Source organism: Saccopteryx leptura, chromosome 5, assembly GCF_036850995.1.
Source record: "Saccopteryx leptura isolate mSacLep1 chromosome 5, mSacLep1_pri_phased_curated, whole genome shotgun sequence".
In the NCBI taxonomy this organism is placed as follows: domain Eukaryota; kingdom Metazoa; phylum Chordata; class Mammalia; order Chiroptera; family Emballonuridae; genus Saccopteryx; species Saccopteryx leptura.
Window position 1 is genome coordinate 92,729,230 of NC_089507.1, and position 17,619 is coordinate 92,746,848.

Consider the following 17,619-nt stretch of genomic DNA (forward strand, 5'->3'; position numbering starts at 1 on the left):
ACCAGGCAAGCCATGGGTTTCAAACCAATGTCCTCAGCATTCCAGGTCGATGCTTTATCCACTGCGCCACCACAGGTCAGGCTAGGTCAGGTCATTTATTTTATGGATAGTATTTCTATATAACCTGATTGGTAAAGGCAGTCCTCATTTTCAAACCAGTGAAACAAATTTTATTCTTTGTCAGAAAGCCTGATTTAATTTTTTTATCCAAGAAAATGTTTTCATGGAATGCAAGTGGTATCATAAACTCCACTGAGAAATAAAGTGTAGCATGTATCTTTTAAGCCAAATTACTAAATGCAGTCCATTTTAGCTGTCAGAGATCTAATATAATTAACTTCTGTTTTTATAGTAGGTTATAAAAAGCCAGACAATGAGTAAATATACTGTTTCTCATTACCAAATTTGAATTTCTTTTCTATAAAATCATTTTACTATAAACACAGCTTCACTCACATACAGTTTAACTTTTGTAAGCTCAAATTTTACTCATTAATGGCTTTTTTCTTACTATAGACATAGTTATGTTTATCCATGCTACTGTAAAAGGTCACCTGAAAACAGTGAAAGCATCAGGGGACTGCCATGTGATTTGGTGAGCCAGGCTTCATTGTGCTTCCAGTATTGTGAAATGTTCCTGAAAATTCACACTATTCTAGGTTTTTCTTTATTAAGCTGAGCTATAAAATTTTCCTTACAGGGAAAAAGTATTTTTATTTTTAATTAAGATTATTTTTGGGAAGGGAGGAGTTGGGGGGAGAGGAGGGGCACAAAGAAAACCAGATAGAAGGTGACGGAAGACAATTTGACTTTGGGTGATGGGTATGCAACATAATCAAATGTCAAAATAACTTGGAGATGTTTTCTCTGAACCTATGTATCCTGATTGATCAATGTCACCCCATTAACATTAATTAAAAAAAAAAGATTATTTTTTTTTCCCTTTTAAAATTTCTGTGGATGTTAGTTTTGAAGTCTTGATTTTACCACATTAATTAAATAAAAATGCCCATTCAGATTTTTAAAGGGAAGTGTTATACAGTTACCAGCTTGCTTTGTCTTTTCTGCAGAGTCTGTCTTCTCTTGCTGTATCTAAGAGAGAACCACTCATTCAACGACTTCAGACTCACATGCAGGCAATAGACCGAAGCTGAGATGATTGGCCATCTCAGAAAATACACTTTTCTGTAATTGTCACACTTGTAGAGCCACAGTTAATAAACTCCTCCCCCCTTTTTATTTTTGAGCATCTACTGTATCAGAGAACTATGCTGAATACAGTTCTTTTTTTTAACTGTCATTCTTTTTCCGTTATGAGAACTAAGTTACCATCAAGGTGGCATTAGCAGAAGGAACATATCAGGTATCTGTATGTTGTAAGCTGTGTAAATTCATTTCAATAGAATGATCACTGCTCACCAAGAATGCACAGTCTCAAAGGACGTATACCACAAGGGTCCTCCTAAGGTTAAAGAAGGTAAACGTGTATGGAGCTCAGTAAAATTTTCAGAGATTTATTATCGCAGTGTCAGTTAATATTATCAGTGTAATATGTGGTACTGTTTTTATACTTACACCAACTTGGTTATATTTTTATAAAAGCTGCTTTAACTAAATTGCTTTTAGAGGTTTTTTTTTTAACAGTTTCAGTTTTGATAATTTGCTAATATTAATATGCATGCTGGGATGCTCTTTGGAATGTCAGAGTTCTTTCTCACTTTTAATGCAATGTCAAGTTTTATTTCTCATCTTTCCTGTTGGTTTGACTCTTGTGTTTGTGCTTTCCACTTTACAGGCATGCAGTATGGTGAATATGTTAATAATCAAGCTAGCTCCGCACCAACTCCCTTGTCATCAACTTCCGATGATGAGGAAGAGGAGGAGGAGGATGAGGAAGCAGGTCTGCTTTAGCTTTACCCTAGTTCTTAATCTTTTCCTACCCAAGCCTTTTTTTTTTTAAATGTCCACAGCTTTAATAGCCTCATAAACAAGTTTCTTTGCAGATTTAGCTCAATGAACTTACTTGGTTTAGGTTATAAAAGGTTGGGGTCACTTATGTAATGAGGTGTTTTGCTTGTTTGTTTTGTTTTTCCTCCTTTAGACGTCTTTACCATTTTGCTAAATAACATCTCTCATGATAGAATGCTTTCTTCTTTCAGAAATGTATTTCCTCTTTTGTCATGCAAAAGAATGAGTGTTGACTGAAGCTTTTGACTGCTGATTGTTCTAACACCTTTTTAGGTGTAATGTTTTATTTTCTGCTGTGCATGCTACTTTGGTCTAATCAAAATGAGCCTTTTGGGCCCTGGCTAGTTGGCTCAGCAGTAGAGTGTAGGCCGGGTGTGTTAAGGTGCCTGATTTGATTCTCAGTCAGAGCACACAGGAGAAGCGACCATCTGCTTCTCCATCCCTCCCTTTCTTGCTTCTTTCTCTTTCTTTCTCCCTCTCTTTCTTTCTCCCTCTCTTTCTTTCTCTCTCTCTCTCTCTCTCTCTCTCTCTCTCTCTTCTCTCTTCCCGCAGCCATGGCTCAAATGGTTCGAGCAGTTTGGCTTTGGGCACTGAGGATGGCTCCATGGTCTCGCATCAGGTGCTGAAACGGTTCGGTTGCCTAGCAATGGACCAGCAGCTCCAGATGGACAGAGCATTGCCATGTAGGATTTGCCAGGTGAATCCCGATTGGGGTGCATGCAGGAGTCTGTGTCTCTGCCTCCCTGCCTCTCACTTAATTAAAAAATAAATAAATAAAGAGCCATTAGAATTTTTTACAATAATAGAGAAAGAGGAAATGTTTTCTTGAGGTTCTTTTGGCACTTATTACATATTTAGAAAGTCCAAAATCTGTTGTTATTTCCTGCTTCATGTAGTAGTTCACATCTTGCTAGTTGAGGAAATTGTGCTTGTGATTACGTGTTGCAGCCTGTTTATTTTCTTTCTGCCTAAGGATCGAATAAGTGATGGCCTTTCCAAGTTATTGTATATGTGACCATGATTCTCCTTTTTATTATTGAATGCAAGTATTTGCTCTATAAACAGCTCATTTAACTGAGAGTTGATATTTCCTATGCATTTTTAAAGTTTTCACGTCCTTATATGCATGATTTGGGATGGGTAAAAATAGAGGGATCCAGATGAGGAGTAATTTTTCTTACTCTCAGTATATAAATACCCACCTATCTTTCTGAAATTTTTATAATTTTTATCTTATAAACTTCAGTCTTATAGAGAAATTGGGTAAAGAATAAATGAAACTCACATATACCTGAATACATTTTACCCAAATAGATATTTTTATCCCACTTTATAATCTATCTATATAGTTTTTCCTATATCAATTGAAAATAAGTTGGAGATATCATGAACCTTTGCTCCTAAAATTTTCAGCATGTATTTTCTAATTGTAAAGACAATGTTTTTTTTAAGAAATAAAAACATTTGTTTGAGCAGTAATAGCTGCAGCCCAGAAGACCAGGTTCAAGCAGCAACCTAAACTGTGCTCCAGAGTAGAGGTCACCTTTTTGAAGAATTTTCCTGCTCACAGTTCCCACTTTGATCCATTTCATGTAAATGAGGTTTTCAAACTGTACAATTCTGACTTGTTAAATCATGCAGTTCTGATTGGTCAATATAAATAGAAATGAGGATATAATTTGCATAGTTGTGATTGGACAGGGTATGTCTCACTCAGTTCATTGGTCAAAAGAGGAAACCATGCTTTCTTACAGTAGTTGACAACAAGCTGGGAATAGTGCGGGAAGCTGAAAGGTCAGTTTGAGATTCTTTCCAGTGTATGGAGTACGTGAGGAACCCATTAGCATATGGCCAGTAAACTTTCATTATTAATTAAATTTGGGCCCTCGGTTATCAGGTGCCTGTCTCAGTAGGTAAATTCACAGAGTAAGACAATGTCTTACATAACATAAATACAATACAGTTATCAGGACATTGAACACTGATGCAGTAATATCTTCTCTAAAGTCCATAGTCAAACCTGAACAATTGTCTGAACAAGAGCTTTTTTATCTGTTTTAATGGCCCAAGGATCAGTCCAGTGTCATGCATTGAATTTAGTTGTCATTTCTGTTTAGACTGTAAGAGAATAGTCCCTAACCTTTCTTTCTCTTTGTTTGCTTTGAAATTTTTAGACTATAAACGAGTTATTTTGTACAGTGTCCCTTGGTTTGAGTTTATCTGATGTAGCCTTGTAATTAGATTCAAATGATATGTTTTGGGCAGAATTTCCACTGAAGTGGTGTGTTAGTGCATTCTGAGGCACATGGTGTCAATTTGACCCCATATTAAAGATGTTAACTTTGATCTGTTGATTAAGATGGTGTCTGCCAGGGTTTTCAATTTGTCCTGCTTTTTTTTTTTAGTATTTTTCTGAAGTTGGAAACGGAGGCAGTCAGACAGACTCCCGCATGCGCCCGACCGGGATCCACCAGGCATGCCCACCAGGGGGCGATGCTCTGCCCATCCGGGGCATAGCTCTGTTGCAACCAGAGCCATTCTAGCGCCTGAGGCAGAGGCCATAGAGCCATTCCCAGCGCCCGAGCCATCTTTGCTCCAATGGAGCCTTGGCTGCGGGAGGGGAAGAGAGAGACAGAGAGGAAGGAGAGGGGGAGGGGTGGAGAAGCAGATGGGCGCTTCTCCTGTGTGCCCTGGCCGGGAATTGAACCCCGGACTCCTGCACGCCAGGCTGACGCTCTACCACTGAGCCAGCCGGCCAGGGCCTTGTCCTGCTTTTCATCCTTGAAATTAAGAAATAATTTGTGAGGAGATTCTTTGATACTATGTAAATACCCTGTTCTTTATTAAACTGTCATTCATTAGTTTTAGCATTCATTGGTGGTTTTCTAATTACAATATTCTTTCTACATTTATGAGCTGAGTTTTTATTATTAAGAAGAGCTTTTTCTTCTCCCTTATTGATTTCTTTGGGTTCGTATTTGACTCATGGATTCTTATTTTATGCAGTGAGTTATAATTCATCACTGTCATTAGTTATTTTGATAGTAACTTGTCCTGGACTTGGCCAGTGGCAACTCCTTGAAACTGTCTTTTTAAATGTTCCCATGCATCTTTTTTTTTTCTTTTAAGTGAGAGGAAGGGAGACAGAGTTAGACTCCCACATGTGCCTTGATCATTATCCACCTGGCAACCCCTGTCTTGGGCTGATGCTTGAAACAATCGAGCTATTTTCAGCACCCATGGCCAACGCTCCAACCATTCGAGCCACTGGCTGTGAGAGGGAGAAAGGGAGAGAAGGGGAAGAAGAAGGGGGAGAGAAGCAGATGGTCGCTTTTCTTGTGTGCCCTGACCAGGGATCATACCCTGGACATCTACACACTGATCTAATGCTCTTTCCACTGAGCCAGCTAGCCAGGGCCATTCCCATGAATCTTTAAGCAGTTAGTTAAGTACTTTAGGTCTCAATAAGGTGTTCCTAGTTCATCTGGTACTTACTTATACTACTGCAACCCTTGATGAGCCATTTTCCAGGTAAAACTGGTGGAGAAAGGTGTTTTAGAAACCAAGATCTGATTATAATGTGCATGCATTGCTACCACTGGGTCACTCCTCCAAGGCCCTGAATTATTATTATTATTTAATATACACATTATTCAAATCCTAGCTACATCTCACCGTTTTTATCTCATGATAGTTCTTTTGCACATTTAAAAAATGTGTTATTTTTGTATAATGTTATGTCAGCCTAAATTACTCCCACTTTTATTCTCCTTGCAATTAGAATTGGGTACAGTTGTTGAAAATTCCGTTTTCTTAGACTGAAAAAAATTAGGAAATCAAAAAGATTTAGCATTTATGGCTTTTCTCCTATCACGTTTTTTTGTTTACCTAACTACATTTTATTCTTGAATATATTGCAATTAAAAATTCCTGAGTTCTTAACTCATTTAGATTTTAATAATATCTAATATTTTTGAGACATCATTGTATGCCAGTTGCAGCACTAAATACATCATATATCTGCCTGAGTTTTTGTGTCAGTTTTTCTAAATTCAAATCTTATCTTTGTCACTTATCAGCTTTTGACTTTAGGCAAGTTTTTTAAACTCATTGAGTCTCAATTTACTCATGTAAAAAGAGAATAATAACAGTAACAATTATATACGGATGTTTGGAGGATTGAAAAGAGCTCTTTGTAAAGAGCTTAAAACAGCATCTGGCAAATTATAAATACACAAAAAAATTACCTGTAATTATTAACATTGAGATCATGTTTTTATCAAATTATTTTTATCTACAATCTTGCAAGACAGACATAATTGCCTTCATTTCACAGGTGAGTTGACTGTGATCTAAATTTAAGTAACATTTGTGTGCTGACACAACTACTAAGTAGCACAGTGGTGATACAGACTGAATCTCTGTAGACAGGTGTGAAAAGGAAGGCTTCTCCATCTCCTAGTGAGTACACAGCTCTGGAGAAAGGGAAAAAGAACACATGGCAGTACGTAGTGTATAGTATTATTTCTACTGTATTATTTCTATGGTGTGTGTAGTGTCTTCCTCTTGTGCCTTCTTTATTATGCAGCAAAATAGTAAGACTGGACATTTTTGCTAGAATCCTGGTTCTCTGTTCATGATTTCTTTAAAAAAAGTCATTGTTGACTGCAAAATAATGGGACGTACTGAGGTAGAGGAAAGAAAAATGGAAGGAAAACCTAGCTTTAAAATGAATTTTAGTTTTATTTTTTTAAACCCTACTCATTTACAATAATCTTTTTTAATGTAAAGCGATAAAGTGGCTTGGATTGGTTTGGGGATTACATATAAGTATTTTTTTTTAACTTTTTATAGATTTTTTTAAGTTTATTTTTTAGTTACAGTTGACGCACAATATTATATTTCAGGTGTACAACATAGTGATTACACTTTTATTAAGGTTCCAGATGGATGCATAAAGGGATTTTTATAGAGTAGAGATTTGGAGTGCTTTAATTTTTAAGCATTTCTGTGGTACTTAATCCTCTATATTCATGAGATTTTTGTGTATTCAGGTTATATGAAATTGTTCTCCAGTTTTGAAAAAAATTATTGAACATTAATAAAATAACAGCTAGCAGATTTAGGAATCAGTAACATCCCTTTTTAGAGTTAAAGTAACTATACACTTATTGTAGCTTTTCACTTATTAAAGCTTTTGGTTTCCTTGACAGCAAGTGTATCCAGTAGTCAAGTACAAAACTATTTCAGTTCTAAGTTTATATTAAGTCATAATTATATTTTCTAAATTACATGCTACCAGTAGGTTTCCTTTTTAAACTTTCCTCATTAAATTCATACTTGGAAGCTAAAATAAGATATTGTATTAGGGACAGTCTTATATTTTTTGGAAATGTTTAAAAATTCAGAATTGTTGAAATAAACAATTAAAGAAAATTGTTTTATCTTAAATTCTCTGCTTTTTGAGCCTGTTCAGAACAGTCCATAAGTATTCACTCATTCAGTCAGTGCTAGAGTAGAACTTTGATTCCTTTTAGGTCCAGTAATGAAGACAAGTACTGTCATACTTGTAATAGTAAGAAATACAACTGGAAAATGGGTGTGAAAGAGAATAAGCGGTGAAAGAAAAATTGGAAAGTGAAATAAAGTATATTGGCGGGGGGGGTGGGGGAGACAAAGTGTAGTTCACACTCCAGGCTGTGACCAGCTCTATCCCTAAAACAGCTAATGTTCTGAGACCTGCTGTACACACTCCCAGCTACCTTCCTAGGGGATGTTCAGGTTGGGAAGAAGCTGAACAACAGTAAGTTCGCTCCCAGGGCTCTGGTAATGTCTGATAGCTTGATGCTATATTTCATAAGTGATGTTGAAAAAGACATTTCCTATTTTTCATAATGAATTTTAAGATGCTAGTCAGTTTTGTTTTGTTTTTACAGAGAGAGAGAGAGTCAGAGAGAGATATAGATAGGGACAGACAGGAACAGAGAGAGATGAGAAGATTCAATCATTAGTTTTTCGTTGCAACACCTTAGTTGTTCATTGATTGCTCTCTCATATGTGCCTTGACCGTGGGGCTTCAGCAGACTGAGTAACCCCTTGCTCGAGCCAGCTACCTTGGGTCCAAGCTGGTGAGCTTTGCTCAAACCAGTGAGCCCATACTCAAGCTGATAACCTCAGGGTCTCGAGCGTGGGTCCTCCGCATCCCAGTCCAACACTCTATCCACTGCGCCACCACCTGGTCAGGCGCTAGTCAGTTTTTGTTTGACTTTCACACCAGCTAATAGCAATTTTTCGGTGCCAGGCACTATGTCAGAGATAATGATAGGTTTATGGTTTGCTCAGGTATGTTAAAAGGAAGTGTAGTTTGATAGAGAACAAGTTAAGTCAATTTCTGTAGGTAACAAGACGTATTGGCCTGCTTAGCTCTAACTTCCAAAGAGAATTCTTTTTTAAAAATTAAGTACTACAGTATTACTAACTACAATCACCATGATATCCGTTAGAGACCCCAAATTTAACTTGTAATATGACTGGAAGATTGTACTCTTTGACTAATATTGCCCCTTTTGCCCTACCCCCCAAGATAATTTTTTTTCTTTTTTTTGAGACAGAGTAAGGGGAAGGGAAGGAGAGAGAGAGAGAGGGAAAAAAAAGAAAACATTGATTTGTTGTTCCACTTATTTATGCTTTCATTAGTGGACTCTTGTATGTGCCCCAGTCAGGGATCGAACCTGAGACCTGGGCCTGTCAGGACGATGCCTGAGCAACTGAGCCACCTGGCTGGGCACCAAGAGAGTTTTTTAAAGGGTTCCAAACCTATTTTTCCCTTCAATGGATGCACTATTTTATTATTTAAACAAGTAAATATCTTAAATTGAATTTAATACATATTTAATATGTTCTTAAAATTTTATAAATTCAAGCCAGGTCCTGGATCATCAAGAAAAGTATTCGTTTGAGGGTTTATGATATTCATATACATTAAAAAGAAAATGTGGTAATGTATTTGCTGGTGGTATCTGTTACCCGAACATCCAGTTTGCGAACGTCCTGTTTATATGATTGCTCTGGCTGGAAGCTCCTTCTTTCTGTACAATGAGAGCGGGCAGAGTATTGGGGCTAAAATGGAAGGGGATTTGTTACCAGAGTCTTGAGTAGAATTCAAAAGGTATTTTCAAATAGAAATGGTGTTCAAATGGTGGTTGGATGTCTAGGCTAGCCCTAAAGCTAATTAACTGAAATACTAAACATTTGCAAATGCTTTGTTTCCAGTCTACTGCAGCTGTGTAGTATTTAATCAGTAATATGGTTATGGGTTTTGTAAGTGCCTGTGAACTAACAGGATAATAAGTACCAGGTATTTCATTATTTCTCTGAAAAAGTATATCTGAGTTCTGTACAACCAGTTTAAACAGATAATTAGATAATTCCCCAATTGTAAGCTTGAATTAAAAACCCAATAAGCTTACAGTGTAATTTGGAATATAGAACAAAATAACAGTGAGCCTATGTTAATCATGTTAATTATAGCAATATACAGGAGAATCTGGAACCTGATGTAGGGTGGAATGACAGGGGAGATTCTCTGAGGGGTGAGGAGACGGTACCCAAGCTGATCTAAAAGAACTTGAAATTAGGTGCGTGATCTGGGGAGAGAGATATAATTTTTAAAACAAAGAAAGAAAATTGAGAGAAGATGGCATATTTGGGGAACTTTAGTGAATTTGGGACCTGTAGTCTGCAAAGGACAGTGGCCAGAAGACTTGAATGAGGTTGGGTAGGATTGCTGGGTGAGATCTTTGAGAACCTTGTACAGCAGCTCCTTGAATAACATCATTTTGTCATTAGGTTAACGAGATACTGAAGAAACTTAATTCCTTTATATCAGTTAGCCTGTGGTCAAATTAATTTCATTATACGTCATTTCACTTAAAGAAGCTATAGATGATGTTAAATGAGGATTTACTGTATTTTATTTTAAGGTGTTTAGATTTTATCTTGAAGGTAGTGAGGAGTCACTGAAGGAGTTTACATGGAAAAATAACAGCCAAATTTGCTGTAGAAAGATCTCTTACCAAAGAATTCATTGGAGCATGAATGGAAACTAGAGGCTTTTAGAATAATCTGTTGAGAAAAATTAGTTCTTAGGCTAAGTTAGCAGAAGATTGAAGAGGGAGAGTATAGGATAGCATTACCAAAAGAAGGAAGTCATTTTTACAAATGGAAAATAATTTGGTTAGCAGTGATAAATGTTAGTGATGTTTGGTTGAAGTCCGAAAGAAAATAATTGGCTTTATTGGTCAGGAGATCCATGCCTTTTTTTTTTCCTTTTCCCCTATTTGTAGCACTATTTGAAGGGAGAGGAGGAGAGAAGAGAGAAAATGAAGACCATTTCCTGAGTCTGGCTAATATGTGTTTAGTATTAACAATAGCCCTGTGGAGTAAGCATTAGTTTAAAATCTATCATTACAAATAGGGGCTCAGAGATGTTAGGTGTTCTTGTTCATTTTCTCTCAACTGATAAATGATGGAGATGGAATTTGACTTATACTTTTTCCATGTTTTATTCAAGTTATGAGGAAATAAAATTTCAAATTGTCTGGGTAAAGTTGAGCAATACTATTAAGAACATTGGACTTCATTTACTCCTGTTGCTTGTCTTTCAGAGGGAAATCAGCTTACATCTTTTTAAAAAAACTTAAAACCATCCTGATACTTTCCCCCAACTTCAAAGATTCTGAGCTATTCTTATTTTCTGTCCCCTTCCTCAAATTTTAGCTCTTCCTTTCTTCTTCCTCTTTTTCTTCTTTCAATGTGTGACGTGAAGACAGTAAAAGAATGAGGGAAAATTCTTCCCAAGTACTACATTCAAATTCACCCCCACCCCATTTGTTCTCAGACCATTTACTAATTGTAGCATGAAGTAACTGAGGTAAATTAGGCCTATGTCAGGTTTAAGAGCGGTGACAAGGCCCTGGCCGGCTAGCTTAGCTGTAGAGTGTTGGCCCAGTGTGTAGAAGTCCCAGGTTCAATTCTCAGCCTGGGCACATACAAGTGACAATCTGCTCCCCCCCCCCCCCCTTCCCCTCTTCTTTCTCTCTATGTCTCTCTTCCCCTCTCGCAGCTAAGGCTCCATTGGAACTAAGTTGGCCTGGGCACTGAGGATGGCTCCATGGCCTCTGCCTCAGGCACTAGAATGGCTCAGGTTTCAACAGAGCAACACCCCAGATGGGCAACACATCGCCCCCTGGTGGGCATGTTGGGTGGATCCCGGTTGGATGCATGCAGGAGTCTGTCTCTCTGCCTCCCTACTTCTCACTTCAGAGAAATACCAAAAAACAAAAAAACAACAACAAAGTGGTGACAAGTACCAAAGCTGTTTGTTCAACTGAGACCAGCTGGTACGTGGAAAGCAGTAATTTGCTTGGTATATGGTTCCAAAGATCAGTACTCCTATCTTCCTATTTTCTGAGAGTTTTATAGTTTGAGTGCTTACATTTTGGTCTGTGATCCACTTTGAGGTAACTTTAGTGTAAAGTGTAAGGAAGGGTCTAACTTACTCTTCTGCATATGGATATCTAATTGTTCAGCACCATTCATTGAATATTCTTTGCCCATTGAAATATCTTGGCATATTGTTTTGAGTTGAAATTCACATCATAAAATACATTTAGTGTATTCACAAAGTTGTGCAATCACTACTTCTGTCTAGTTCTAACTCTTTGAATGTACTAACTAAACATTTCATTATCCCAAAAGAAAACTGTAACCATTAAGCTGCAACTTCCCATTTCCCCCTCTTCTCATCTTCTGGAAACTGCCAATCTACTGTCTGTAGATTTACCTATTCTGGATATTTGATATAAATGAAATCCTGCAGTGTGTGACCTTTTGTGTCTTGCTACTTTCACTTAGCATGTTTCAAGGATTCTTATTATTGTAGCATATATTTGTACTTCCTTCCTTTTTATAGGTGAATAATATCCCATTGTATAGATATACCATATTTTGTTTATGCATTCATCTATTGATGAATATTCGGGTTTTGGTGTGTTGTTTTCAATGCTATTACTTTCTGACTTTGACCTTCTATATCAGATTCTTCTTTATCTATAAATTCACAACTATAAGGTAACAAAAAAGAAGACCCATTACTTACTTTCAATTCTTAATTAAGAATAATGACATGTACACCATTTTTCTAGTTTTCACAAAGAAAGCACTTTGTGTCTTCCACCTATTATTTTATCCTCCTACTTTGTATATGTTGCTTCATGTCCAGTGTCTCATTTAAATCTCACAAGAACATTAAAAAAGACCCACCCATAGGACAATTTTCAAATTGTTCTCATTTTGCAGAAGAGAGTATTGATGATTGTCGCATACCCAAAGTTATATAGCAGGTAAACAACAGAGTCTGATGTGATTACAGTCTTTGGCTCCAAATTGTGTTCTTTGCCAGTAGTAAAACCACCCTACACAAGCTATTATGCCATGAGTCAACATATCCAATTCACATGGTTTTCTGAAATTATTCAGTGGAATATAATTATGCATACCTATTCTTTTTATATCACAGTTGAAAAATACCCTAAAAATTTTTGAACCCATTTATAATATTGTTAAGAGCTAGGGATCACCTTTTTAGAACAGAATTTTGTCTTATGGTGAAGAAGACCAAGTTTTCTAACACAAGAGAGAGTGTGACCATGTGCATTTGGGGGTTTATTCATCACTGTATACGCTAGCATATTTACCTAGGATAGCTTTAGGCTCTCAATGAAATATTTGTTGAGTGAGTGAATGAAAGAAATATATTGTATGTTCTTCTGTTTATGTGACGCATCACTAAATTTCATCATAAATTACCACTGCGTGCTGGGCTCATAAATTACCACTGAATATTTCTATTAATCTTACAGGTTTTGAATGAACACAGATAATAAAAATTTTATAGATTAACATTTATTAGAATGCCTTTCATGTATATTACCTTATTAAATATGGCCAGTACTATTTAATCTTCATTCTGCAGATGAATAAGCTGAGGCATAGAAAAGTTTAGTAACAGGCTAGGTAGCAACCCAAAACACAGACTCCTCTTTTGTGGGGTTTTATATAGCTATGCTGTTAGAAGAGTCATTAATATTTAATTATTTAATCAAAATATACTAATACTGATAAAATATATTTAATAACTTGCAGTTTTTGAGATGTAACTACATTAATATTCTATCAATCTAAATTTATATTTGTGTTTGAGTATTTTGGTATCTATTCTCAGATACCATCACATATATTTTATTAAATTTTATTCCATTCATTTGCTTCATATTCTCCCTACTCTCATCCGCTATTCTTATATCAGAAATTTATATATGGTTTTTTAAATGTCTTTCAACATCAGTCATCTTACATGTTCACTAGAGTCAGCAAACCATCTTTAAAATTGTCAATGGCTGCTGTAAGATACAGTGTCATTTTGAACTTAGACACTTTGGTTTTCCTTCTAGGTGTTGACAGCTCTTCTACCACAAGCAGTGCTTCTCCACTGCCCAACAGTTACGATGCCCTAGAAGGAGGCAGCTACCCAGGTAATTTGTTTTGTGCTTATTCAATGTTTATTTGAAAAGTTATTGACCATCAATTGCTTTCAAACATAAACATATTATATACATAATTAGCAGGATATATTTTTAATAGGAATAAAGGACGTTTTGGGTATTTCTCAGCCTAACTTAACAGTGTGAATTGTTATATAACAACTATGAATGTTGTTTCTGGAAAGTATAAGGATATTTATTATTTTATTTTTGTTATGCTCTTTATCTCTTTCCTCCTAAAAATCTTTTAATAGTAAATAATTTTCTCTTCCCTTTTTGTAATGCTAGTAACTTCTTAAATAAATACATTTTTGTTCTCATGCTTAGATCGTTGAATTCCTTCCAACTAGCCTATGAATATAATTAATCTTTAACTCTTTACTCCCCCTATGGCTCCTGGCTGCCTCCACCAGGTAAATAGATGAACCAACTTGGATGTAGTTTTTGGAGGCATTACTTTTAACCATATCTAGAAAATAACTTTGGTCACTAACTACATAGAAATAAGAGTAATGGATAGTATTGCAAGAAAAAACAATGCAAACTTAACTTTTATAGTTAATAGTCATTTTTACTATAATATTTGTATGGTGATTTTCCTCATTTGCCTGTCTCCTATCACCTGACAACCATACCTGACTTCCCTCTTTTTCTTTCTTTCTAATGATTCCAAACTTTAGGACAAGTAATTTTGCCCTTCTCTTTATTTCTTATCACTCTGGTAATCAGGATTAGAGTTGGAATATGCTGTACTTAACTAAACATACTATCTTGCTATCATTCTATGAATCAGAAAATGTTGATCTTCTCAGCATAATATAGAATTTCATTTTAATATCCCAAGAATACTTATATAAGCTATTTAGTCTTTTGTAGTGACAGATTTTTTTTTCCCCTCCAGGAACCACTGTTTGCATGTATGTGTGTAAGAAGTTGTGGACCATTCTAAAAGCAATCATTATCATCAAAATATTTTAGAAGAGTTACTCTATTCATTAAAATCGGAATACTCTTAACTGTATAGTATTTCATGAGTTTCAAAGTAACCTGAAATGAATTGTCCAATGTGGTATAATTAAAACATCATAGCCTTGGAGTTAGACTTTGGCTTGTTTGTGTTCTTTGTCAAAATATCTTAATCTTATTACAAACTGTGCTTTGACATTGAGTGGCCTACTCAAGTTGTCTAGCTATTTGTATTGCACCAAAATGAAGATATACGCAACTGTAGCAGTAAGGTTAAGAAAATGGAAAGTTTGCCTGACCAGGTGGTGCCCAGTGGATGGAGCGTCGGACTGGGATGTGGAGAACCCAGGTTCAAGACCCCGAGATTGCCAGCTTGAGTGCGGGCTCATCTGGTTTGAGCAAAGCTCACCAGCTTGGACCCAAGGTCGCTGGCTCGAGCAAGGGGTTAGTTGGTCTGCTGTAGCCCCACAGTCAAGGCACATATGAGAAAGCAATCAATGAACAACTAAGGTGTCGCAACGAAAAACTGATGATTGATGCTTCTCATCTCTCTCCGTTCCTGTCTGTCTGTCCCTATCTGACTCTCTGTCTCTGTAAAAAAAAAAAAAAAAGAAAGAAAAAGAAAAAAAATGGAAAGTTTAATATATGTCAAGTATCAGGATAGATTTTAAGACCTAGAAGTGTATGAAACAGTGTTCATTTCTTAAAGAAAGGGATAGGTTTTAGACCTCTATGTTTATTACTCCAGTTCTTTGGCTTTTATGCTAATGTCATGTTAAGAGAACGTTTCTACTTACAGTCCCATCACCATGAGAAGGAACAAACAAGAGAGTTAGGAATATGACACTGTATTAATGCTCTGTCCTTTTAAGAAGTCTGGAAGGTTCCCAAAAAGCCAGTAAGCCAAGCCTTGCCTATTAGCACTTGATGATAGCAGAATGTCTAGGACTGTATCTTCAAAATGGGAGCCAATAAAGTCAGTGGAAGGATATAATTCCTTAAGAAACTTTAAAAAAAATAAGTTTTATTAAGTCAGATGCTTTTGAAAATATAGTTTTTAGTCTTATGACTAGTGAAGAATATAATTTTTCTATGAAAAAATAGATTCAAATCTATATTACAGATATTTATTGATGGAATTTAGCAAGAGAGGAAGGGGTGTGGGAAAGAGGGAGAGAGAAACAGGAACATTGATCCATTCCTGTATGTGCCCTGACCAGGGATCAGACTGGCAATCTCTGCACTTCGGAATGATGCTCTAACCCAGTGGTAGTCAACCAGGTCCCTACTGCCCACTAGTGGGCGTTCCAGCTTTCATCGTGGGCAGTAGCAGAGCAACCAAAGTATAAATAAAAAGAAAGATTTAACCATAGTAAGTTGTTTTATAAAGATTTATTCTGCCAAACTTAACGAAAATCCAACATAAAATACTTGGTAAGTATTATTATATGGTTTAACTTGCTATAACTCTGCTTTATAAATTTTATAAAGTAAAGTTACTTTCCTACTTTATAAATCACCATTATTGTGGAACCGGTGGGCGGTTAGAAAATTTTACTACTAACAGAGATACAAAAGTGGGCGGTAGGTATTAAAAGGTTGACTACCCTGCTCTAACCAGTCAAGCTATTCAGTCAGGGCAGAATTGCTTTTTTAATTGCTTTGCTTTGTTTTCTGCTTTTTAGCAGGATTTCTGCTGAGAGAATAAAAGGAAAAACAACTGTCTTTTATATGTATAATATAAACATAAAGCCCTTCTTATCTCCTAGAAATACTAACCGAATGAAGTAATTGTCATGAAATGAGGTTTTGTTGTAAGCACTTCTATAAAAAAATTAATTAGCACAATATTGAGGATTATTAAAGCTGAGTGATGAGTATGTGAGGTTTATTCTATTCTCTCAACTTTAGTGTATATTCAAAATTTCTCATAATAAAAAGTTTAAAACAGAAACGTTTTAAATGCCAAACGTTACAGCTCTTCTAGGAGCCAAGTCTTTATACAGTCATGTTTTCAAATGTTAAAACTGTGTTTTTCTTTTTCTCTTTGTTAGATATGCTTTCTTCATCAGCAAGCAGTCCTGCTCCTGATCCCGCTTCTGAACCTGACCCTACTTCAGCTCAAGTGCCCGCTGCACCTCAGCCTTCAAAAATGGCTAAACCATTTGGATATGGTTATCCCACTCTTCAGCCTGGCTATCAGAATGCTGCAGCACCACTGAATTCTGGAGTACAGCCCTGTAGCCCAGTGTCCTCTGGATTCCAGCAGTATTCCCAAGTATGTATTTAGTCACAGAAAGACATTGCATTTCTAAAATTGTGAAACCATGGTTAATTCTAACAAATCCCTGTGATTCAAATGGATTATTGGTACAAGTACAGATAAGCCTGGATCAAACATAGGTAGAATTTGATTACAATTTTTATGTGTGTGCATACATAAAAAAAGATAAAAGGAAATATAAATACTAATTTTTTTTAATTTCTCCACTTACAATTTACAGTGTTAGGTATCAGAACCTCAAGAACCTTTAAAAAATTGAATAGACTACTTTTTAGAGCAGTTTTAGCTTACAGAATTATACAGAAAATATACTCTAGTTACTGTAAACCTCCTCTAGTTTCCCTACTAAAATTAACTTTTTTTTAATTGATTTTAATTTATTATGTTTACATAGATTCAAGTGTCCTGCCGGCTATATCTCCCCCACCCCTCCGTATTCCCCTTGATCCCCCCTTCTCCCCCTCCCTCCAGTGCCTCCCCCTTCCATCCAGGATTTGCTGTCCTGCTCTCTATAATGCTGTGTTATGTATATATAATTTCATTAATCTCTTTCTCTTCTCTGATCCCATCCTCTCACCCCCTTTCCCTCTGACTGCTTTCCCTCTGGTCCCTTTGATCCCGCCTAGGCCTCTATTCTGTTCCTCAGTTCACATTGTTCATTAGATTCCTCAAATGAGTGAGGTCATATGATATTTCTTTCTCTGCCTGGTTTATTTCACTTAGCATGATAGTCTCCAGGTCCATCCATATTGTGACAAAAGGTAAGATTTCCTTCCTTTTCACAACTGTGTAGTATTC

At 36.3% G+C, this 17,619-nt stretch overlaps 1 protein-coding gene across 4 annotated transcripts in view; it reads left to right on the forward strand.

Annotated features, from left to right (window-relative positions):
• Positions 1–17,619, forward strand: part of SEC24B (SEC24 homolog B, COPII coat complex component) — a 100,406-nt gene that overhangs the window by 40,278 nt on the left and 42,509 nt on the right. For 2 of the 4 annotated variants that reach the window (XM_066384798.1, XM_066384799.1), the window contains exons 4-6: positions 1,796–1,900; positions 13,482–13,562; positions 16,592–16,815. In XM_066384798.1, the coding sequence (XP_066240895.1) occupies positions 1,796–1,900; positions 13,482–13,562; positions 16,592–16,815 (410 nt within the window). The remainder of the gene's footprint in view (positions 1–1,795; positions 1,901–13,481; positions 13,563–16,591; positions 16,816–17,619) is intronic. The other 2 variants (XM_066384800.1, XM_066384801.1) reach the window with 1 other exon arrangement.